The sequence below is a fragment of the Pterocles gutturalis genome, unplaced genomic scaffold, assembly GCF_000699245.1.
Source record: "Pterocles gutturalis isolate BGI_N339 unplaced genomic scaffold, ASM69924v1 scaffold28372, whole genome shotgun sequence".
NCBI lineage: Eukaryota > Metazoa > Chordata > Aves > Pterocliformes > Pteroclidae > Pterocles > Pterocles gutturalis.
In genome coordinates this window covers 3112-29199 of record NW_010108738.1, presented here as the reverse complement: position 1 = coordinate 29199, position 26088 = coordinate 3112, and the positions used below count along the sequence as shown (strand labels likewise).

The window sequence follows — 26088 nt, the reverse complement described above, 5'->3', positions numbered from 1 at the left end:
TCAATGTCCTTCTTGTGGTGAGGGGCCCAAAACTGAACACAGTATTCAAGGTGTGGCCTCACCAGTGCTGAGTACAGGGGCACAATCACTTCCCTAGTCCTGCTGGCCACACTATTTCTGATACAGGCCAGGATGCCGTTGGCCTTCTTGGCCACCTGGGCACACTGCTGGCTCATGTTCAGCTGGCTGTCAACCAACACCCCCAGGTCCTTCCACCTGTCTTAAATGTAGGTACTATATTTACTACTCTTAGGTCATGTGTTATTGCTTTCAGCTTCAGAAATGTACTAAAAAAACCCATCTCACTATGAAATTGAGAATTTCATGGCCCATACCATTCAATATCCTAAAATAGAGTTTTGCAAACTTGGCTTGGCTTTTAGGCAGTTTTCACATGATCCTGACCCTTGCTGCAGTCTGACACACTGCCGTTATTTTTCTCCCTTCTGTTGCAGGTTCTCTACTTACTCCTCACATTTTCTGCCTGTCACTCACTCGCTCAGGTCTGCAGCACTCCTTTCAAGTTCTCTTCAGTAAAAGTTCCACATATTTTTGAACTGTTGAATTAAATAAATCCCAAAGCTCCTTTACATTTAAGTTTACTACTTCCACATTTCACTAACGAGCTTTTCAGAATTTCTCAAAGCCTGGCCATTTAAGCAGAAAACCTTAACCACCATCCAATCCCTCCATCAGTTTAAGCTGAACCACTGCTTAGTTGATCACTGTCCAGCACTGTCTTAGAAGTATCCAGTTCTGAAATGTTCTCAGTACTTATCAAACTAAGAAACTAACAGCAAATTTTCCTCTTGGTTCAGCAACTATTTGGGTGCTTTGTACCACAGACGGTTTTCACACTCAAGTAACATTTGAGCCACACCCATCTTTGTGTCATTTCTTTCCCAGTTTGCTCCAGGAAAGATCCTCTCTCCCACAAGAAATTAAGTATTATTTCTGTCTTTAATAACATTAAGTCACCTATATTCAAATCTTGACAGAGGTGTTAACAGCAAACAGCCTACATGCTATTCCACTAATATTTTCCTGCCTTAATTGATTTGTGTGGGCACAAATTGTTTTTATGCATTTATGCATTTCTTTTTTGTTTTGCTTCATGCTGTGGTAGCACGGAACGGTTTGGATTAAAGGAGACCCTTGAGTTGCACTAAGAGTGCTGAAGTGTCCCACACATGCATCAGAGACACATCCTAAAGATCAGGGACAAATGATAGGTCCTATTATTCCTTCTGTCAGGAATTTTTGAGAAAAAAGCATTACAAATCCAGTGAACTGCATTTGTCTTTTGGATAATTAAACAGACTTTCCCACTTTATTCTGTTTAAGCCTCAACTTAAGATGAGGAGTAGCGACATCAGCTGAAGCTGTCGGTCCATGGCAGGAAAAACACTTCTTTACAGGTTTGCTGGCAGAACTTGGTGGAAGAGAGTTGACACTCAATATTAGGGATTTGTTAGGGGATTAAAAAAGAAAGAGAAAGCAAATGTAAGACATTCACTTCAAAGCACTCATTTCAAGGGAAATGCTAAGGAGGAAAGACATTGCTAAGATAACATTAGCGAATAGCCCAAGCATAAATGACATGAATAGAAAATCTGACATGTGAATCACAAGGGGAAGGGATAGCAATGTGTCATGTATTAAGAAAACTGAGAATATAAATTGTTCCCAAAAATAGGCCCGCTAGGAAAACACAGTTTTGGAGAAGGGAAAAGTCAATGTTGCTGATAAATTTTGCTGAAGAAGAAAAGCATTTCCAATGCCTTCTCTTAACTATGATCAGATTTGTACATTTAAAAAAGGCTACACCTAACCTACCATTCCTACCAAACAAAACACCTCCCTTCTCAAAGTCCGTAACTTAAATCCAAAGTGGTAGGTTTAATAAAAGGTTTAGAAACATGTGTATAAGGAAGTGGTTTGGGATGATCTTTCCATCTCTCTCCCATAAATCCTGAGACATCAGAAACGGGCCTGGTGTAGCACTACTGCCCTTCAAAAGGAAAAAGCCAAATTCCAGAACTGGCAGCCTGCGTTCCTCCTCCAACAGGCTGCTTCTGTGGTTTCCAACACTCCTTTCAAACTGGGGTCACTCTGGAAAGCTGCCCCCTCTTATTTTTGTTTTATTAATCACCAGTTTGGCTTTGTTTTAAATGCAGATAGATGGATTACACCTCTGCCTTGCAACAGACATGCTGTACAGCGTGGTGCCCTGCTGATGAACAGCTGCTTACTGGGAATGTGCTAATCGGTGCTGAGAAATGAGTAGATGCCAACTTGCTAAAATACTCTGACTTGCTGGATGCATCCTGAGTCCCTGGCAGGCAGAGATCCCTCCTGTATGTCAAAAACTAAGTAAGACTGCATTGATAACTACTCAGCAGAAAAATACTGTGTTCTCTCTTGCTCTTTTCAGTTTTTTTTAGGATAATGAAATATAACTATCCGGCTAAGAATGTAATGTATAAAAGATAGTATACTTTTTTTTCTTTTTGCTAACATTAACTGGTTAACTATCTGGGATCAAAAGTCAAGCTAAGGAAAAAGCTAACTGGCAGACAGATTAGATAAGGATGCGTTCTTATGAGATACGTTGATGAACGCACAGACTCCCCCAGTTAGAAGGTCTCTTTCTCTCTGAAAATTGTCTGGAAATAATCCTTAAAACCCCTCCAAAGTACCCAGGGGAAGGAAGTTATGGATCCCAACAACTGGGAGTCAGCCTCCTTCCCCCAGTCCCCATACTTTTAATATACATGAGAGCTGATGGCATGTGCTAACAATCAATGAGAGAATGACAGCTGAGTAAAATTTCCCAGCAAGCTAGTAAAGCTGTGGCCTAATTCAGTCCTATCCTTTATAAGTCTGGGTTTGGGGTCTCCCCCCACCCCACGGCCAGACCAACAGAATAATTTTAATTCATTTCCAGGCTGGACATTGTTGTTTGTAGAGACAGGCAGATCTTCAAGAACTTCAGAAAAATCTCCAAACATAAAAACAGATTCAAAAATAATCACCAATTTTCAAAAATACTAACATAAATGTTTACCAAAAAAGTAATAGATAGATCTTTTTAATCCTCTATTTTTTTTTAATAAATACGCTACATTCTCTCAGGGATAACTGAAGGAATGTTCACATGACTAAATACCCACATGCTTTGCTCTATGTTCATTTTCTGAGCATGCAATAGGTTTTGGCAAATTTTGTTTAAAAGAATGGGGATTTGGAAACTCACCAAGATGAACTTCCCAAAGAAGATCCTTGGAGAAAATATGAGCCTGTCTATTGAAAATATTTCCACCCTCTGAAGTACTGCTGAAATAATTGTTAACTCTTTCAGAGCTGAAAAGTGGATCAATATTATTCAGATATTCTACACCCTCTTACTCAGAATATGGTTAAAATAAAGGAAATTTTACGCCTGATGTCACACATCTATTTACATTAAGTACAAAGTAACTCCTGTACTGTGAACATAAATTAGTATTATAATCCCAGACAATAGTGCAACTATGTATCAGTGAGACAATTAAGTTCCTGGCAGCACTTTCATGCATGTGTTAAGTACCAGTAGATTCGTGTGATTTCCTAAATCAGGGCCTTTAACTGGAGCAAATTTAGTCTCTGATTGCTTATTAGCAACCTTTGGGAAATTCTTTTATTGGCTAACTTTTATTACTTTGAAGCTAATTGCTGTGAGAATACAGAATGGATGCGCACAGTGCAACAGACCACTTACTATTAGCACATAGTTCTATATCGGACATTTGCTACTAAATGGTGAAAATGAAGACAGTTATTTCCATTTAAAAAGCTGCTCTAGTTATTGTTAAACACCTATGATCAATCTGCAAGCAATTAGCAATTTTATCATCATCCATATAAGAAGAGTAAAGGCACAGTCATTCTCACACAAGAGAGAGCTAACAAGATCTTAAAGCTATGATAAAAAGCTTAGAAAAAATAATATCAACCTGTGGGGATATGAAAGAATAATCAGAAACACATTACCAAGCAAATACACAATATTCAGAAATTTGTTGAAAACTGTTTTAATTATAAACTGTAGTTAACATGGCAAATAAACAAGAATCTTAAGAATTTTATATAGAGTAATGGTAAAGAGCACAAACAAATGTATTTTTATCTGCTGCTTGTTATATCCAGTGTATAAGATTGTTTTAAATTGTAGTAAATGTTTGTTGGCCTAAAGGAAGAGAAGTGATACAACAAAAGCGCATATGTGCCTAATTAAAGCCAAACTGCCATAGCCTAAAGCCTACAGTAAGTTTTTAATAAAAAACTCTACAACAAACAGATTAAGAGGTTTTGCAAAGCAGCTGAGTTTTGATACTTGATTCCAAGAGTACTGCATTTGATTCCAATATCATGTTACTCTAAAAAGCATTCTTGAACTACTTAAAATCAGTGGTTTATCATGCTGCATTGGTTTCCATCCGGATGTAAAAAATTCTGAAGAAATCCAATTTGTAAAATGGGTAGAACAGAAGCTATTTTTGAGTACATCCATGCTTGCTTGGCACAGAAGAGGCTAGCTATCACACTCATTTGAATTCATCATGTTTTAAATAATCAACATATCCTACCATTTTGTGTGAGTTTAGTGGAGCAGAGAAAGGATGTAATCCAGAAGGACTCTTTAGTGGTTTTTACTGCTTGGCTGTTGTTTCCTAGGAAAATTCCCTTTGAAAAGGGGAGTTTGAGGTAGCGACTAGAATCCTGAAGGTTTGTGTTTTCTTCACACTGTGAAAACAAAACAGTTAAAATAACTGTACTGCATAAAAAGAAAGGACAAAATCCCTTAATTATGTGAATTATTATTGTTTTATTGAAATTTAAGAATGTTCACTATGACTGTTGCAACTTTGTTTCTGGATCATAGCTTCATATCTGGCATTGAAGTCTAATGAATTTGCACATGTTATGTCAAATGAATAGCTACAAATTTTGGTGTTAAAATCTAAAATTTATCTGGGAGCACATGGAAGTGTCTGAACAAAAAGAAAACTGTTAAATGTGGAAACAAAAAGAAATTCCAGAAAACTGAAATATCTCTAAAAATTACAACATTGAGTAGATCTGAACAAATGAGCTTGCTTGATTTTCCAACTTCAGCTATCCAGTAAAAAGGCATCATGGGGTTCACTTCGTGAGTTTTAACTGAACTTACCTTTGTGAAATCCATTATAAATACAATGTAACATAATAGTAAGACTTCATTGTAAAACCAGTGCACTGAAATATGTGCCTAGATTCAACTGCAGTTTGTAACAGGAAGCTTAATATAACAATATCAATATACAATCAGCAATGGATATTTTAACGGTGAGAAGATTATTACTCATTTGGTAATGAATACAGACTTTCTCAGCCTAATGTTTCTAGGAACTTAAAGTATGTTCCAGAGGAATCATTACAGCTAATGATTACCAATTCAAATTACCTTGTGTACAATTAGTTCATGGGTGCCATCTGGCAAAGTCCTCCCATTTTCCTGCATCAGAGGCACAAACGAAAAACCAAACAACTTCTTCTCACCCTTTTCTTTTGCTGAAATACATATGTAAATAGCAGCACTTAATATTATACATTTTAGACAAAATAAATGGATATAATACAACATAAGAAACTATACTGGAAGTTATTTGCAGCTAGCCAGACTAAGATTATCTTAAATTTCTTTTCAGATTTGCACATTATCTCCTGTAATGGTTTCTTTTATCTCACTGTAAATCAGAAAGCAGTATTCTGGAAAGATTTGGTATTTACTAACAGCAAATAACGGAAGCCACCAAATATGCAGCCTCAGCAATTACAGACTGTCAGGAAACCCAAATGAATGTGACATAGCCAGTCCAACACAAAGAGGAAAGGGCGTTTCTTTTTTTGACAATTAACCCCTATAATAACTCTACCTACTAGTCTCCGTTTTAGGTCAGCCTCAGGCTACAATGCACTCCTACATTCAAACAAGGCATCAGCCTCCATAGATACAACTGAAGATGTCACTGACCCTTACGTGAATGTCAGACAGTAGATAACTGTCTTGGATGCCTCAGCTCTAATTCCAAAACTCATCTATCACCTAAATATAAAGCAGACTACAAAACACTGAGATGGCACAGACTTTACTGAAGCTAGTGAGTGCAGATGCTGAACACTTTTAAAAATCAACAAATTTTTCATCAAATCTGTACATCTATGACTTTTGAGTCCAGGTTTAGCACGGTTGGATATTTGTTATGATTACCTGCAGCACCCCAACTTGTACTGCATGGGAAAGATAATGTATCATCTGTTTGAAACATATCACTGACATTATGCCTTTATTACTTCATAGCTGACAAAAGAAATCTTAAAAATAAATCAATGCAAATTTCTTCCTATATTACCTGTTCCTTACATTTTGAGGTTTATGTACCCAAAATCTAAACATACTGTTCACTTACTCTGTGTGTCACTTTCCACAAAGGCAATCTAAATAATCAAATTCTGCTATACTTATATCACCAAAAAGAGCCCAACAACAGCAGCAGTTTAAAAGACGCCCAGTTTTAACAGCTTGAGAGCAGCCAGCACCATAGCTATGAAACCTGTCTCTCATATCTTGGTATGTGGAACATGGACCAAGACCTCAATTTTTACCTCATAATAATCTATAAAATTGTTCAGATTGCTTAGAGAATTACAAAAGTGATGTTAATTGACTGTGATGTGTCTATGCACATTTCCCATTGGTTGTATTGCTAACCATGTGTTAAGGAACAGGTATAATTTTGGACAATTCACTAGGTAAATTCTAAATCTGCATTTGAGTTCACATGAAATTCTGTTTACATTTGCAGCTACAATGTTGTCTATTTTTATTTAATAAAATTAGACTGGTTTGTCCCCGTATTTAGGCTTTACCAAAGCACTGAGTTCCACCAAGCAGAGCTGCAAGCCTGAGAAGCTGTGTCATGAGACACATTACAGAGAAAGTTAATGCAGTTGTCTTTTTCCCGAGATATTACGGAAACCCATGTGCTGACTGGAGCTGCAACAGAGAGGACTAGCAGAAGTTGTGAACAGCACTTACTAGAACAGTGCCGGAATTCACAGCGGATGTGTGCTCCTCTGAATTTATCCACAGGGATAGGAAGTTTCAGCAGCTCAGCCCATCTGGGACCATTGTTATGATAAAGCACAAAGGAATGGTACTCGCTGGCTGGTGGCTCTCCAGACCCAAACGAAATAAAATCCTAATGAAAAAGCATTGATTAGAGATTGCCCTGGTTTCGGCTGAGACAGATTAATTCACCGGTAAGATGTCATCAAGGACTGTTCTTACAAGTGAGACTATTTAATATTTACAGTCATATCATAAAAGCCATATGTGGTATAATGCTCAATATCTTCAAACCCACAAGAATAGCAGTATTTTGTTAATACTTGCTGATTAAAAAAATGGCAAGAATCGTCCACACTGATGAGAATCTAAGTATTATACAGAGGGAACTGGGTGATTAGGAAGGCTTAAGCAATGAATGGGATGCGGAGTCCCACGACACAGCATGGTCCATCTAGTGTTACGCCCACGCAACAAACAATTTAACTGAGACAAGGACAGCCCAGGCTTAAGATCTTTAGTCCTCTGAAAGAAGCCTGTAACCCTGCTGTTATTAGTGATATGTCCCAGCATGAAAAAAGAAATCTGTATTCCCCTATTAGAGAGAAACAAAGTGTTGGCTGCCTTTGCAACACCCATGATAGTCTCTCCATAGTAGAGTAGGCAAATGGATTTGTCTGACTCCTGACTTGGGGATACCTGTTAGTTGTCTGTGGCAAAGGTAAGCTGTAGCTTTTCCCCTCAGCAATTATAAGGGATCACCTTTGCATTTCAATATCCTTTATTTTTTTACGGGCATATATACAAAAAAGAGATATACACACACATATGTATATATATTTTATATACATAAAAACTTACATACATTGCATGCCATGCATTTACACGCACAATCTAACTTCACATATACACACACATACAATTTGCAACAGACTATTTGTGTCAGCCTTTGTTTTGTCACCCCACAACCCTCAGCATCATGCAGAACATGTGAAAAAATACTTTCAAATAAAAGGAAAAATAAATGATGCTAAATACGTAAAGGTTGAAGGTGAACAGAAATCTTTTGGTATGTAAAAAAATCTGAGAAGTGGTCATCTATTAATAATTAAAATATAAAACAGCGCTTCTTTATGAGCTACCACCAGCAGCATGCAATCAAATCCAAAGAAAAGAAGGAACATTAATTTATTCTTTTATTGATAAACTATAGTGATTTTTGCATCAAGGATCTCTGATTTTTTAAAATCAGACAAAAAATTAAAAATTATCAGAACTTGGTTTGTGTAACATGAGGAAATGCATACCTACTAAGAGGAATTATTATGAAATAAAAAATTACCCAAAACTTGATCTTACTTAAAAATTTTCCAGCATCTGAATGGATCCATTAGTTATTTAGTTGGCAATTATGGGTACTTACCTGAATCACGTAATTATCACAGACATAAAACAAACATGCACTTTATAAGGGTTTTAAGCAAAGTGGAAATATTTTGAATATCTAAAGACAAGAAAAGATAAACATGACCTTTCCAAAACTTGTGCTCTTCAAACAATGCCACAGATTATTTATGTCTGAAAAAGTGTATCAAAACTAACTACAGCAATATACAACAAAAATACCTTTAAAATCTGACCACTGCTGTCCACGACATGCATTGTCACTTCCACATTTCTGGCCACACTTTTCCCTCCTTTCTCAAATTCTCCTCTTTCTACAGTGATATATAAATCATTTCTCATTTCACCTATAAAAAAAAAAACCAAACCAAAATTAAAGTATGCAAAGTGCACCTTCAATTTCCAGCTTCATTTTAATATACAAGCAGAATCTGACCTGCTTTAACTTTCCAGGATAGTCTCATGTTTCACATTTCTTGCATTTATTTTACTGCATGCAACTCTCCAGTGATTTTTAAGTGCCACGAACAATGATCTTGCTACAGTCTTCTAGTATTTTTATAACATTATTCCATCACTGTATGCAAAATAGTTAAACAATTCTTCCTTCCAAACCACAGTCTAAACCATTGCCAAATGACAATACAAATGGTAAAAGAGGAAACTGCTATATTATCAAGCCCTTAAGAACCACGCCCATAAAAAAAGGCGGCGGGGGGGGGGGAAAGAGAAGGGGCGGGCGGGGGGGGGGGGGGGGGGGGGTGGAATCTGCCATTGTATTACCTTATTATCAATTATCTTCTGAAACAACTATGGACAGAGGATAGAGTATATAGCCAGACAGAATGAACAGAAACAAATACCATGACCAGATGGTACTCACTCAAGAGTTTCGTGTGAAGTCAAGGATGAAAGAGCTGAATTACTAATAAGTGTGTGCAATCATTGAATCAATCTCTGGTTCCTGCTGGGAACCAGGTTCAAAATAAGCAAAAGGTGGTGGTTATTCAGGTAATGGACAACAAAGCTTGTAAAAAAAAAAAAATCCCACAAAAGCAACCCCAAAAACAAAACCAAACACAAACCAAAATCTTTCCGAAGGATATTGTCAATTTGAGAAACATATAAGGGTTCAGGGGATGAATGGAGAAGGCCTAGATGGAAGATCCACTAAAGGATATGAAAGAGATGATCACAAGCAGCTCAAGAAATCCCTTGAGCTGAGAATAGCTGGAGGCTGGGAGAGCATCAGGGGTACTTACCATACATGCATATAGGCATGCTCAGTCCTTACTCTTCCTTAGGTGTCTGTTTACAACACTTGACTAGATGGGCCCTTGGTCTGAGTTAGTAAAGCTGTTCTTATGTTTATTCAAGTTACAGAATTACCCTTAAAACTACTATATTCTGATTATTTCCACACTTCAGTAATATTTTATTATAAAAGTTTTAGAAGCTACTACCATATGGTTACCAAAGAGCACGCAATATTTTGGGTCCTTTCTTAGCACATGCTTATACTAGTTCTAAGTAGTGCTGGCACTTGGTTGCTTTCAGGAGTTTTACATTCAGAAAAAACGACAACACTCAGTAATCAAAAAGAGAAGCTTTGTGATATAACTGATTTAGCAAACAACTTGTAGTTGTAGCAATTTCTGTTTAAAGATTAGTTTGAATCCTACATGCATTTGTGCTACATTCGGTAATTCTTACTTATCCACAAGGAATTATTTCCATTTTCCATGGGGTCTTCACAGAAACATAAACAAATAACCATTTCCACCACAAATTTAATTACCTAGCCCAGATGAAACTCAGTGAAAACCACTTTTTTTCCTTTTTAAATAGAGTAAATTGTATAGGGTTTAAATGAAAATGAAAATGACAGTGGAACAGGTTGTCCAGAGAAGTTGTGCATGGCCTATCATTGGAAGTGTTCAAGGTCAGGTTGAATGTGGCTTTGAGCAACCTGGTCTAGTGAAAGATGGCAAGGATTACGATCTTTAAAGATTAAAATGATTTTTAAAGGTCCATTCCAATACAAACCATTCTATGATTCCATGCAAAAATAGGAAGGCATTTCTAAAAGAAGTAATCAGAGCTTCACAAAAGTTAAGCAGGCTTTCAAAAACGGTGTCTGCGTTTTAAGGTTTTTAAAAAATCTGAACACACTGAGTTTCACCTTTTTAATTGCCAGAAGAAATCAAATCACAAGGAAAAAAATACACGAGTAGGATGTACTTTCACAAATACTGTCCTGTTCTCCTCTTACAGAACCTTGGCAGAGTTTGTAATCAGTGCCATGAGAGGATAGTTCATATGAGTTTTGTCCTGATCTGCATCCATTCAGGAAGCTCTACTCTGTTTTCAATTTCTCAGAGGAAATCAAGACACATGGGTCATGTTATCGAAAGAATATGCTAGATTTTCTCCATTATCATGCAAGACAAATTTATCTAAGAGGTCATGCTATATCAGGATTTTATATGGAAATGGATAGAAAAGCAGAAAGGAAATGGAAAATTAAGAAAAAAGAATCTAAGCTATGGGCTATACATCAAGGGTACAGTCTGCATCAGGCAACCATAACACCAGCTTCTTTTTCACAGAGTATGCAGCATATCTGATATTTTATAATCTTTACAAAAGTGTAGGGTTTGGTTTAAAATTGGCCTTATGTCTGTATTCATACATACACATATTTCACTTTCAGTTTAAAAAAGATCACTAGGGGGTTGAAACTAGATGATCTTTAAGGTCCTTTTCAACCCAGGCCATTCTATGATTACTTGCAACCAAAATGTAAAAAAACCCCACAACTATATTGAAATTTCATAGTTCAGGTAAGTGCACTGGAACATTAAGAACTTAAAACCAGGCTCCTGACAAATCTTCAGCACAGTGTACGAACATATTAAGAGTAAAAGCTCATAAAATCAAGAACTCAATGGTGTTGTAAAAATCAAGCACAAAGCCTTATCAGAAAATAGCTGACAGTAAAAAAGAAAATGGATTTGGAAAGTAAACTTCGCTCTGGAAAGGTAAAAAGGAAAGAAAATTATAATAAAAACTTAGACAAATATATTTGGAACCAAATTTTAAAAATTATTTCACTCTCAATATATTGTTCTGGAGATATCTTAATGACTTCACTTCCTCAGTGTAGAAACGTCATTGCTTCAGTCTTCCTTAACTTAATTGTCTGTATAAAACTAAGTTAGGGTATTCTTTTGTGGCCCCTCTTCAAGTAAAAACAATTCTTACTTCCTCTATAAAGTATTCAAACATCAGCACATTGTTGAATTGATTTATATTCCTTTAACTGATCTTTTTAATTTATGGCAACTGTAATTACACTTTTGATTAGAAGACCATGCACCATTTTTCTACGGGATCTTTGGCTTAAGCAGTACATGAGACAGGTAATTCTGACAGATTAAGTAATCTTGTTTTCTCTTAAGAGGGGCAATTACATCCATAAGTAGCACTGAACTCTGAATACCTGAGCTCTAAGGTAGACTTCCGTGAGTACAAATGGTATCTTCTGCTAAAGTATCTGCACGACTCAAATCTCTCCTAGGTGTATGTGTACTGAGATTTTCATCTCAGTCTTATACTTGACCAAATGTAAGGAATTTACACAGAAACAAGAGAGGCACATCTTAGATGGTAGAGTAGATCAGATTTTAATTACTAGTTGAAAACATGCCTATAGAATTGAATCTCAATCAGATATGATGAGACTTTAAACATGATGAAAAAACCAACATACTTATTCCACCTTATTTCCATGTTGAAAAATACAAAGTCCCCTTTCCTAACCTGTTTCAGGGAAAACATCAAATGGTTATTTTCAGCATTAAGCCTGGTACAGGAATAAGCAACTGAAAACAATATTAAAAAATGGTGCTCAACTTTACGGTGACAAACCTACCTCTACCTATAATGAAGTTGTGTGGTATGAAAGATCTAGATCTTTTGCAAGCATTGATTTTAAAAGAAAGGGTAGCTCTTAGGGGGCATCTCCATCCCTCGACTCCTGTTGTGACAGTTTGTTTAAGCTTTCTGAATTCACCAGGGCTTCTGGACTGTGCAATGAAGATGTGGATGTCACCATCCAGTTAATACCACGGTTAACCATTATAGAGCCAAACCCCATTAAAAGTCAGCTTTGTCTAGGACTGACATACAGTTTTCTGGGTAAAAAAAAGGTAAAGAATGGTGAACCACACACACTGAGACCATTAAACGTGCTTTGTGAAGCTAAACCCCCTAGGTCTCCTTAGATGTGAAGGGCACTTCCAGACATGTGGGTTATGGGCTGAGTCAACAGAAGCTGGAAAAAAGCAAATTAAAGAAGCCATGTATTGCACTTCTGTGTTGTCTGAATCATTTCACTGCTTAAAAACCTGCTTATCTTGGCACTGCTACTTTCTAGCCACAATCCCAATAAAAAATGAGGTTAACATGTTACAACCAATCATAAAACAGAAGGTTGTTGTATGTCAGATGCTAGATGACAAACAACAAAGCAGAAGAAAAAAATGTTGGTGTTGGTCCCTATGAGAGTAAGATGTAATACGCTGTCTCTTGGAAAAAAAAACAGAACTGTGAAGATCAAAGAGTGTATCAAGGGAAGCCGTTCATTCTTACTTGAGACAATAATGCAATGTGTTGAAAAGGGTATCAATATATTCTGTCCTAAATACAGAAGTGACCCATTAACGCCAACACTTTGTCACTACTTAGTCTTAGTTAGCACCCCATTATTTCACTATTTGACTAATCAAAACTAGATTTTTAAATATTAAAAGCTACAGACTGAAGCACTCCTACAAGAGTTTCTACCATGAAGTGAAGGCTAGAGCTATATGGATATATAGCTAGAATTTAAGAAAAAAAACATAAAGCTGCAGTGATGTGGATGATTATACAGCCTTAACTTTCCTGTGCAGCACAGGTGTCCAGAGCACACTCTGCAGGGACATTTACTCTGGTAAGGTGAATTTAATTGTGTGTGAAAGGTGCTGAACTGAAATGTCTGGGTTGCTAAATCAAAATGTGTACAGAACACCTTTCGCAGTACCTGCCTCTTCATTTGGTCCTGCCAATACATTTCAGCTTTGACCTGGCAAAAATATCTTGAAAGCACTATCTATCTTGAGAGAGGAAAAACTCCAAACCCTTCTTGCCCCAGATGTAGGTGCTAACCAGGCACATTACAGCTCAAGGCTTCTGACCTAAGAAACAGAATAAGCTTCATGACTTCAATCCATCTAGCAATCAAGTGTCCAAGGGCTGAATGGAAGCAGAGGACAGAGACTCGATCAGCATCAATTACATGAAAGAGGCAATAATAAGGAACAGGAGGAAAGGCCAATTAAAGTCCGAAAACAATTGCAAGAAAGACTGCTGGAGGACATGCTGCTAATGGAGGTCAGCCTTCCTAAACCTGCCAACTATAAAACACAAATTTTAAAGAACCAGTAAAGGGAAAAGAGCCAGGAGTAATTTGCAGGTTGAAGACTGCAAGGCATTCTCAGGGGTCCTATTATCTCCAGTGCGCAGTTTCATTATGGGACAGCTCTGCAGGCTCCCCTTCCTTCACAGACAGCAGGCTGCATCATCACTATTCAGGACTGGTGTACAAGCACCGGTCTGGTGCTTCTCACAGGGTGTACCCCCAGCTATGGGACCTACGTGCAAACTGCCCCCAGCTCACAGATGCTTGCATGCTCCCACTGAACCACAGGTGACAGCAGTAACACAGGTAATCACTAGTAAGGAGAAGGTCAGATCAGGACAACCATCAGAATTTGTATAATTTGTATGAATGCATTGTTTGCTCTTTTATTTTTCTAGAAATATTTACACCTAAACTAAGTGTCAAAGCAATGATCCCTCATCACAAAACTCTTCTTAAACTTAGGAAGCTGTGGGTTACAACTGCAACGCAGATATAACAACAAGACTTTTCTCATACTCCAACCACATTTAGAACTGTAGAATTTCTTGTAGTATATTAACATGGAACAAGGTTTTCAGGCTGAAGACAGCTGTCAAAGATCAAAGTGATTATTTAGTACTGTAACAAAACACAGCATGATTGTATCCAAATAAGACAGCAACTCTGATAGTTATTGCTTTCAGTGTGCAAATCTAAACTGTCCTGACAGCAGCCACTAATTTAAAAATAATTTCATAGAACTCACTAGGAGCTTTTGTTAGGAACTGTTTTTTTGAAAGCTTTGCTCAGAATTATAGGTCTTTTAGAACCATGAACTGAAAAGGAGCAGAAAACATTATTTTGTTTAGAGAAAGTTCCTGTTAATTTACATCACTGTAAAATAAAAGTTAATGACTTGCTTTGTTTTATATCCTAAACATGACTTGAATGGCTTTTAAAACAATGTCAGTGGTAGGGAGTGAAAACCTCTGGATGTGGCATGGACAAAATGGTGTTATACAGGATGTAAATCTTGTGTATGCAAAATATTTTAGAGAAAATCTCCTTAGAACACTTTGTTGGACGAGACAAGAGCTGTGTATCTCCTGTCAGTGGGAGGATCTCAAAAAAACATGTAGAAGGTGATTTTAATTTGAGAGGAGGGCTGGGAACCCTTAGTCCACTTTGCCTCCTACTCTTTAAGTCGATCTATGCTATGCCTTTTAGCAAGCTAGGATGTTCTACAATGTTACTATCCATGCTGATATACTGACAATAACAAGCAAAACTAGAAGATAAAAGACAAGTGCAAGATTACTTGGATTAAGTAAGCTCTGGCATTTAAATCAAAGGCAAAGATGAATACAGATTCTTTTTCTCAGTTTCAACAGAACATTATCTGCATTTTCAGCTTTATTACAGAAACTCTCAACAAGCCCCAAGAAACATTAATCAGAAAACAGCTGATTAAGCAAATTAAATGCCCTTTATGAGGGATTCTCAAACTGTAATACTTTCAGATTTCAAAGGGATTGTAGATCCACCATGTGAGACCCAACTGCTCTCTGACTTTTTTTTTTTGCTCTTCCTTTTAACAATGAGATAAAAAAGCTCGTTCTAAACAACTTGTTTTACAACATAAAACTTTGACCTGTTGATTTTGTATAGCTACAATATATATTAAAAAATACTGCCAGCAGAATGTTGATAGACGATTTTTTGAGCTAAAGCATTCACTTGTTAGTTTGCTAGTGCTCCTTACCTGGTTTATTGAAGAAAGACTTCCAAGCCATAACTATCCTTATATACACTTCCCATGCATCACTGCTAATTATTGTATGCTCAAAAGAAAGCCAGCTTACTCTTCCAAATACTACAAGCTGCAGAAGACCCTTTTCCCCATTCACGACTTCCAGAGACTTTAAATCAAGGGAAGACCAATTAAATTCTAGCTTTTCTTACTTTTCCATAGTTTTTTTTGTTTTTTTTCTCTTCAGTTCCTAATGAACCAAGAAAAAAAGATAGAGGAGATGGGAAGGAGAAGGAAAACAATATACAAGTTCCTTGCACTTGCCTAACCAAGTATGTAGTCATGTATTAATATCTTTGTTTTCTCCAGAAAACATTCCATTGGTAGACAGAATCAAAGCTTTAAAAAAGTATTGAAATAGGATTTGGAGAGCAGAGGATATTCCCCATAGAGTACTACAGCTTTGTGAAAGGTCAAAATTCAGAATGTCTTTAATCCACAATATTTCTTAAACATATTTTGTGTGACTAATACATCCAGGCAAAATTACTTTCAGTAATTAAAAACACATATTTCTGGATTCTTGTAAATCAGAATAGCAAACAATGGCAGGTGTTAAATTTAGGCTGCTCATACTCCATACAGGATAAAGAAAAATGGAAAAATTCATACCACTGCTTGTGGGAGAAAAATGCTTAAATGTGTCAGACATACATTTCTTTTCCTAGAATCAACAGCTCTTCACCATGTCCAAGCACAATGACAGATACAGACACTTACCATGATGAAGAGAACAGATTCCATAGCTTTCTTTACATTTTTGCTCTCCAGACTCTTATTCTAAGCTTTGAAAGAGGGAATATGCTTCTAGTCAAAATCACATAATTGAAAAATACATGTTATCACAGGAATAGCATTTTGTGAGATCATTTGTATAAAAAGACAAAGATTCTACTTGTAGTTTCATTTTAAAACCTTATGAAAAGATAAAGTAAGGAAGATTGGAGAGCATGTGTTTGCACATGAAAAGAATAAAAGACCTTTTAAAAATCCAGATGAAGGAGTAATGAGTATATCCAATAGCTTTCAAAGAAAGGATTCTGATGAGATTTAACTGCATAGCTAAAGGACTTCTAACAAAGTTAAAAGTTGACAAATGCAAAGCAATGCAGATGTGATGGTAAAAAACCTAAGTTATTTTTCCTAAATCAAGCATATAAAAGCTTAATATAGGAAACTTAAAAGCACTGCAATATCCTGGGCAGCTCATTATGTCTGCCGAATGAGCAGAAATTGAAAAAAAAAAAAAAAGACAGAACACTAAGAAGCAAAATGCGACTTTCATTGTTTGACAAATAAGTCTGAAAGTATGAAAATTCCATTACTGAAATTAATACTGCAGCTTCATGTAGAATCTTTAGCTATGTTATTTATGAAATTATATCACAGGATTAGAAGAGGGCCAAAATATTCAGACTGAAGGATTTCAAGACAAGAACTTTGTGGTTAGGACTGACTAGCTCAGCTACAGATATCAGTATTATAGACCCTCTAAGCTTATGTACAATGAAAACAATGGTCAATGTAATACCACTGCAATTCTTTAACCTCTTCTGATATCATAAGAGTTTAATAATTTGGATGGACAAGAAGAAATACAAATTGTGATCTTAACTCAGAGCAAGTGGTGGTCAGTTCTCAGCACTGGTACGCCACCAGGTCAGATCATTAGCGGAAAAAGGTTGTCTACAGCTAAGTGATACCCATCTATTAAAATCTGCTGAGATGTCAGCCAACCAGCCAATCGTTTATACATTGCAGTACATTTTATGGACTAAGACATTTGGAGGCAAGCTGCTTTCCTCTATAAGACACAGAGCCTTTCAAAATCATATCTACGGCTGTTTTAAATAAGAATTATGTTTGATATTATAGAGGAAGCTACACAGAGTAAACTTACAGGTAAAATTCCAGCAAGTAAGGGTTGGACCTAACTGAATTGCTTAGTGAAATAAGGATTCTACAGAAAGACATGAGATTACTTTACCTTATGTGCTTGTGGCTCACACTGAGCGGGTTTTGGGTTTGAATATACCAAGCAGTCAAGGCAACTATTACCAGTAACAGAATTAGAACTATTAAGAACAGTATAGCTTAAAAAAAGTAAAGCAGATGCAGTTCTGGTTTGATAAGCACAAGAAAGGAAGATGTGTAACTATGTGGATGCTTACCACATGACAGTTTAGAATCTTTTTACAACTGGCAGTCCAGCAGGTTGCTATGGCTCCTTCAGGAAGTCCTAATTTAGACAAACAGCTGTGCTAGGGTTTATTCCAATTCTAAACACCCTAGACAACACACACTAATGATCAGGCTTTTTTATGGAATTAGATATCTTCCATAAAGATGAGAAAAGAATATGTACGTGCATATGTGCTAGAACACATGAGCATATGCAGCACTGAAGTTATACACTGATACAGATGCTATCAAGTAAAATTTGGAAACAGATTCCATAAGAGTGCACTACAGGAAACAGCAAAAAAGCTGGCAAAAGTATGTAGAGAAAAATACAAAAGGGCTTTCATATTCCATCACCTATTATGCACATTAATCTAACTTAAAGCACTGCTCAAAATGTACAGTATATTTGTAAATATTAAATGCTAAATTGTATATACTAAGTAATGATGTGGTTGTCTGTCATTTCAGAAAACTGTGAACACAGAAATTCAGGGTGTAAGCACACTTGTCCTTCAACGCTGTAAAAAGCTCTCCAAGAGTATCGGCTTGTACATCTGCAGACTGCCACACTAGGATGCCAGAAAGGAGTTTAACTAGTGGTTGCATAGAGCCTGCCCTTAAATCCCAGTTAAATCTAGAAAATGCATGTTAATTAGACACAGAAGATAAAACTTTCACTGCCTTTCCTTCTGTCAGCTAGAATAAAGTTAATAACTTATTTCACAGCCTTTTAGAATCATGTATGCTTTTTTTTCTAGCCATCTACTTCATTTCCTGAAACACTTGGTGTTCTTCATTAAAAAATTCCAAGGGTCCTGGAAAGAGCATTCTGTGGCTTCACCCTGTCAGGCTCCAGTGACCTAAAAAGCATTGCTACATAAAAACATGCACTATTATTGTCAACAAAATTCTCATTTAGCATGTATGCTGATCTTAGTTACTTTTAACGGTAAAACTTCCAAAAAGAAAAGGATTGATATGACAAGAAAGGAAGGTCAGAGAGAGTTTAAATACACCAGAATAGCAGACAGACTTAAAATATGGCATTTATAGAAGAGATACTGTAGTTCAGCAGCATGAAGTATTTCTTACTGAATAATTCAAGAGAGTCTGGTTCAGAACCCTCACATAAGTGCTAATTAGCCACAGCAACATACTTACTTTCTACAAAAACATAAAATAAGATCTAATTAACGACCATTTCCAGTGGCAAAAGAATAAGTCATCTAATTTATCTCTGAAAAAATACTCTAGAAGAGAAACAAAATGAAAGGGGAGCTTTAAAAGAAAAAAAGCATTTCAAAGGCTAAGTTCCTGCAGGCATTTCAGAGCCTAAGGCATACTGCTCTGGGTAGCCTCTGGAACTCGTCATTGCAAGAGTGAGATGATTACACCTCTTTAGGAGAAATTTCTTCTGTGCCAGTAAATACAGAATATAAGGTGTACATTTCCTAAACTGAGGTAGGCATAGATATGGACCGAGAACGCAGCACACCAGATCCAATATATTATTTTTTGAAATAAAAAAGGGACAAACTGAACCTGCACAATTCTTTGAAACTGAATTGAGAAACCCCTCCAGCAGCTGATTACACAGTACTCTGCTGTAACATGTTTTTCACAGGTTAGTACATTACATTATTTCACAACTGGAAAGACAGGGGACATGAGAGCTATTTATAGAACTTAGAAAATTTGATAACACAGACTAGAAGGTCACTAAATCATAGATAAATGGAGAAAGGTTTCTCAATGGGAGTTAGTGTGCTCAGTAAAACTGCCTTCCAATGTTATCAGCCATATTATCTACAATACTCATTTGATTCAAATTACAAATCCAGCAGTAATATAACAAATGAACCCTACCTAATAAGTCACAAGATTTCAACTGAATGCTTCCATTAAACATACCTATACAATCTATCTCTAAATTAAAGGGCACCTGACTCATGCATTTTATTGTTCTAAATACTGCGGGCACACCAGCAGAGTATTTTCATAACAACACTAAAACTGTTCTATTAACTTGCCTTCTGTGCATGTGTTAAGTGATTAATAGTACTGAACAAGGATGCAGAAGGACAGATGTTTAATTGGCAGTAAGAACACAAGAGTGAATTCTCAGTTGTCAAGTTTCTCAGGCAGAAGTTCAAGAGAAATATGTACCCATAGTTAAAGCTGAGTCTCATTACTGAGTTTTAAATGCCTCTGTAAGACCTCCTTGATCAGTGAAATATTGAAGCTTATTTATTCTTGTCTCAGAACCTTCGTTTACTTCTGATTTAGGTACACTGGAATGCAAAGACAGATTTTTATAAGAAGGTAGTCTCTATTAAAAATCAGCAAGTCATGAGGATGATTTGCATTTGAGAAAGACATTGTGTGTGGACTCAGCTGAAACTAAGATGTGAGCTCCTCCCCGCAACATTTCTCGGCAACAACACAACACCATAATCATGCCAAACTAGTCTGCTTGCAAGTATACTTTTCCTTTAAAGAGACATTTGCCTTATAATTTTCAGTGACTCATTAAACTTTTTAAAAAATTCATTTCAGAGATGGAACTCTACTGCAATCTTCTTCCTATATTTGCTTCTTCATATTCATATTGACATAATCTTTCTACCTTCCTTAGCCTCTGCTTAAGTATTTGCATATTTTGTCATACAACAAAATCAAAATAAAGTGTCTATATCTCTATTCTTATCCATTCCCAGTATCTTCATTTCCAGTGTTTGAGACACAAACCTGGTGAAACCATAATTTGTACAGTGTTAGTGAAATTCTGTGAATCCTTATTTAGAAAGCTACTAGCTCCTAAGAACATAATGTTCTGCTGGATATCTCTTTCTCTGCACAGAGCTCAGCAGTCTTGCATTCAGTCATCTTCACTTCTAAAGTGGGATTCCATCTCTCAGAAAAGGCTGCTATGGCTATATGCCCTTTAGACATTGACATAGCAACTACACAATGTATAATTCAATGGGGCCACTGGGACAGAGTTTTCTTATGCCTAACTGAAAAACACTAACATAAAAGTCTCTGGAAAAGTTTAAGAAGATTTAGAATACAGTATTTATTTGTAAAACAGCTGAAAACTAAGTAATTTCTCATTAGTTCTTTCTTCTGCTGCTTAATAAGAGTGTTTTTCCTTTTAACGTACCAGGCATTATAATATTGGAAAAACCTAGTTTCCGTGTTATGGATACTCCGTTGGTAAACATGGATGTATACTCTCTCCTAATTTGTTCTATGTCTCCATGAAGCAACTGAAGAGAAACTGCCAGACCTGAAAATGAACAGAAAGACAAGAAAAAATAAGACATTCAAACAGATCACGGTCATCACTACTTCCTAAAAATTATATATACTTGCAAGAATATATGCATTCCTGAGAACTCACAAAATTCAGAGGAAATTCAATGATACCAAATCACATCCAGAAATCAACAAAGACTTGAAAACAACTACCCATCAAAATGCATTAGCAAATTATTATCGATGTGTAACTGAACTATGATGACACGTCAGATCAAAATTATCTCAATTGGGATGGACTGAGGTCCTAACTGGAAAAAGAATTAGAAAAATGTCAATTTAGAGAAATGTCAATCAGTAATATTTGCTACCATTTCAATTTTTCACATCCTTCAACACAATGCTGCCTTAATTGGTATGGAAGAAAAGGTGCAAACTCAATGGTCCCTGTTGTGGTTTAATTCCACCTGGCACCTAAGCACCACACAGCAACTTGTTCACTGCCCCCCTGCCATGTGATGGGGGGGAGAACTGGAAGAAAAAAGTAAGAAAACTCGTGGATTGAGATAAGAACAGTTTAATGACTCAAAAAAAAAATGCTACTAGTACTGCTACTATTAAATTGTAATGAAAAGGAAAACAATGGAAACAAAACCCATGAAAAACAAGTGATACAACTGCTCACCACCTGTCAAATGACACCCAGACAGTCCCCAAACAGCTATCGCACCCCTCCACCAACTCCCTTAGCTTGGTATGGAATATGGTATGGAATATCCCCTTTGGCCAGTTTGGGGTTGTGCCTCCTCCCCTCTTCTTGTAGAGAAGAAGCTGAGAGGGCAGGGGCAATGTGAGAAGCTGAAGAAGTCCTTGGCTTAATGTAAGCATTGCTTGGCAACAACTAAAACATCAGTGTGTTATCAACATTGCTCTCAGCACAAATCCAAAACATAGCCTCATACTAGCTACTATGAAGAAAATTAACTCTATCCTAGTCAAAACCATCACAACCCTTATCTATGGAAGAAACATGGAAGTCTCATTACAATGCATCATTTAAACTGATACAAAGTTTCACAGGTTATTAATCTAAAATCTGAAGAAACAAACTCTAATAAACCAATATAGCATAATCAATATTTTTTACTTAGGCACAGTGATTTCATAATGGCTGAAGGTACAACTTTCTTCAACATTCATCAGATTTAATCAAGCATGCTTTTCCTTATGTTTGCTAGAAGACATGCAAAATTCAAGTGTGTCCATATAATAATTTTCCAGTATTTATTCCTCTAGAACCAAGGAAGAACAACTTCGTCTACTATATCTGCAGTATACAAATAAATCGTAAGCAGTATACTTTATTACAGCTGAGATTAACAAAAACAACAGGCATGCCTTTTGTTTACATCAAATACAATCATTGAGGCAAGTGTCAGGATGATACAGCTTGTAAAGATTAATCTTCCCTGACCTTCAACATTACTACGGCATATCACGTGTCAACATACAGTTCAAGGAGAAGATAAGAGCAAACTCTTCGCATACACTGAACAACTGGAGATAAACAGAGTCATAATTAGCTTTAGATTAAACTTAAGTAAATTACATGTATGCTGAGACTGAACAAAAAGGTTCAGGGAAACTGAAAGGGAAAGAAACTTCCCTTACAACTATGCTACCATTTAACAGAATAAATTTACTTGAAATTTGATGGGTTTTAAATCAGGGCTTGAAAAACCTCTACTAAGCGCTGCCAGTCCAGGCTACTGACTAAAGAGAGCAGAGATCTTATTAGCTTGACAACTTTTATCTTTTTCCTCTTAGCTACACTTATATTTTATCATTTTGGCAACCCCAGAGAAGATGATAATCTGACCAGACTTCCATTCTCTTATGAAAAACAGCTCACCTATACATCTCCAACTGAGTACACAAACAAATCTTACAAGGAAAAACATTCAGTGAAGTCTATTCTATTTTAAGGACAGTATTTAATGTCATGGACCCTAATTATTTTGGTAATGAGAATTTGTTCTGTGGTTATCCAGTTACATTTTAGGAAGTAGTGACAATTATTATTGGTGTAGACAAGAAAACAAACCACACTGGGGCCAGCTGATGGTTACAGGATGTTGGTCAGACATAATACAGGCAAAATCCAAACTCTGTTAGAGCAGGTGAAAAGTTTTTCATTGCAAGATGGGAAGAGTTAGGCTGGGTAAAGCTCACTTACAAATATGGATATTTGGCCCACCTCCAATCTTGGGGTTTTTTTAAATATTTTAAGAAATTGGTATACATACATATGTATATTCATATCTTCATATGCCGTTATTGCATGGTTTCCTTGGAAACCTTAAAAAACCCCATTTGCCATTGCTCCAGATCACATCAACCACAACAGCGTTTATCAGACACTGTACACTGCCTGGTGTTGAGTAAAGCTATTGCGTTTTCTAAACAAAAGGTTGAAGACTTCAAACCCAATTAGTACTACTGTTTTCTTTGTGTGTAAATTTCTCAGATTTCCTTGAAGAATTTTATTCAGCTCAAAAATGCGCAAAGTGTCAAAAAACCTCATTTATGGCAAAACAGTTTTAACTTGAGAAATAAGCTGCCTGTCAAGGATTTGAAGTACTTGCTTATGCAAGGTGAGAAAGGTATTAGAGCTCGACATTTCACAGCATTCATTGTTAGAAAATTAAGAGTCATCTTTTTATATCCAAAAGCATCAAGAAAACCTCTGAGTGAACACACTACACATGGTGTAGTCATTTTACCTATAGTTTAAATATATCTTTGGAATATAAATCACATGCATCCCCCAACTCTTCAGAATAATGAAGAGCACTGGATTAAAGATAGCAAAGTTACTTTAAAATGTTATACAGTGTAAACACTCCATTACAATCAGAAAGAGTGAAACTAAACCGGAATGGAAACAGAGCAAAGATGCACAGGGAAGGAAGTCTGAAGAACCTCTGAAAACCAAGGTTTCAAGCTAACAATCTTGCCTCTGAGGATCCAGATGAAAAGGGTACTGACAAGAAGGGAAGCAGAAGATCAGATAAACCTGGTTAAAATGCTAAAGTTCAGAGCATAAGGACTTCATATAACCACCGAATAGAAGGCAGTCCTCAGTTAAGTGTTCTGATTGCTCTCTCAAATCTCCACTAATTTTGCAAGGAAACTAGACCTCCCTGCATTAAGGACCTAAAATCAGAAGATGCACACTGTTACTGAGGTGTGATACCCAAGTTACAGAATAGGCTGCTTGAAGTCCCACTGATTTGTTACACTCAGGATCTTGTGATGGTCAGAGGGAACACACTGTATATGAAAAGCCAAGAACTTACTTTTAGTCCTAATGGAAGTTATAACAGTCTAATCAGAGTCATTATTAGTCCATTTACAATGATACTAACACCCTCCAAACAAAATACTGTTAAAATTACACACATATACACAACCTTTCCCATGTCTACCCCTTGGTCACCCTCCCACTAACCCTCTGGGGACTTAAAGGTCAATGGTTTCAACCTGGGAAGATGGTGTATGATGACAGTTATCAGCATCCCAAGTCATTTGCCATGAGGAATAGGATGTTGCCTGCTTCTTCCTCCTCTCTCCCTAGGCTCCTCTGGCAGTAATTTTTATGTTTGTTAATGTGCTTCATACCTTGTTATTTTTTCACTGATCTGCAAATCCACATTACATCTTTGTTCATCGCATATGATGTGTTTTATATATGCCACATATATGTTCTTTGTTCTCTTTGTTTCCCCTAAAACTGGTTTTATTGTGCTCTCAAGGTCACACTATCTGATGACCAGTATTTGGCCACTGGTGAGATGTTCATAGATCTGGGGCCTCTAGCATCATCCCATGCCGGTACTTTCAAGGCCTCAGTTGTGGTCACATGTCTTTACTCTTCTATGTTCCATTTTAGTCCAGGGTTATAGACAGCTAACTCTACAAAGAGTAACTACACATTATAAGTATCTGCTAAATACAAAACTTATATACCAAAGTAGGTTACACCACACAGTTGTAACAAAGCAAAGCAAGACCTAAAATAAAGTAGACACAATTTATTATTTTGTCATTAGATAAATGCATTTACAATTCAGAACAAATCTCCAGGAAGGCTAAGACAAATCCAGCCAAAGCCAGACAGATAATTAGGACTGTGTTGTCAGATAAACACAAAGCTTATGCCCAGTTAAAAGCCACAGCAATCCCATATTTACACGTCTATAAATATACAAAACACTTTCCAAAGAAACTAGACACCCATGATTGAGGAACCATGTATCTGAAATAAAAGTCATGGGGAAGAGGTACTTCTAAAAGATGGAATAATTCACATTTTAAAAGGGACTAAAGTTTGTCAAAAGTTTGTATTACAAATCAAGCTACCTATCAATTAAACTTAACTAACATAATTTAAAACATACTGATTGGTCACAGAGCAATTCAGATTTTCAGAAGATTGCACATTCAATGGAAGTGAAGAGGGACTCCCTCAGACACACTGCAAAACAAAGTGGAATCAAGAGGAACCGATTAGTTGAAAGACACCACCTTCCTCACCAAAAATGTCATCAGAATTTAGCATACCATAATGGTCAGAAAGCCACTGAACTCAATTTACAAGTGATCACAGCTATCTCAATGGAGAAGAAAGGAAACATTAATATCTTTTTTGTCATCTAACAAAAGTAATATCCTTTAGTTCTCATTTATTCCACTCTGATGATGTACGTCAACATCAGTTCTTTCTCATCTCATTTCATGTACTAGACAGTAAAACTATCAGCTCTAGAAAAAAAA

At 36.5% G+C, this 26088-nt stretch overlaps 1 protein-coding gene across 1 annotated transcript in view; it reads right to left on the bottom strand.

Moving 5' to 3' along the window:
* LOC104461235 (dedicator of cytokinesis protein 4-like) overlaps positions 1-21283 on the bottom strand; it is a gene marked incomplete at both ends in the record, with an annotated part of 49768 nt that extends 28485 nt beyond the window's left edge. The window contains 5 exons of the mRNA XM_010072746.1: positions 4629-4785; positions 5486-5592; positions 7121-7283; positions 8777-8901; positions 21158-21283. Of these exons, the coding sequence (XP_010071048.1) occupies positions 4629-4785; positions 5486-5592; positions 7121-7283; positions 8777-8901; positions 21158-21283 (678 nt within the window). The remainder of the gene's footprint in view (positions 1-4628; positions 4786-5485; positions 5593-7120; positions 7284-8776; positions 8902-21157) is intronic.
* Between the last annotated feature and the right edge of the window lie 4805 nt (positions 21284-26088).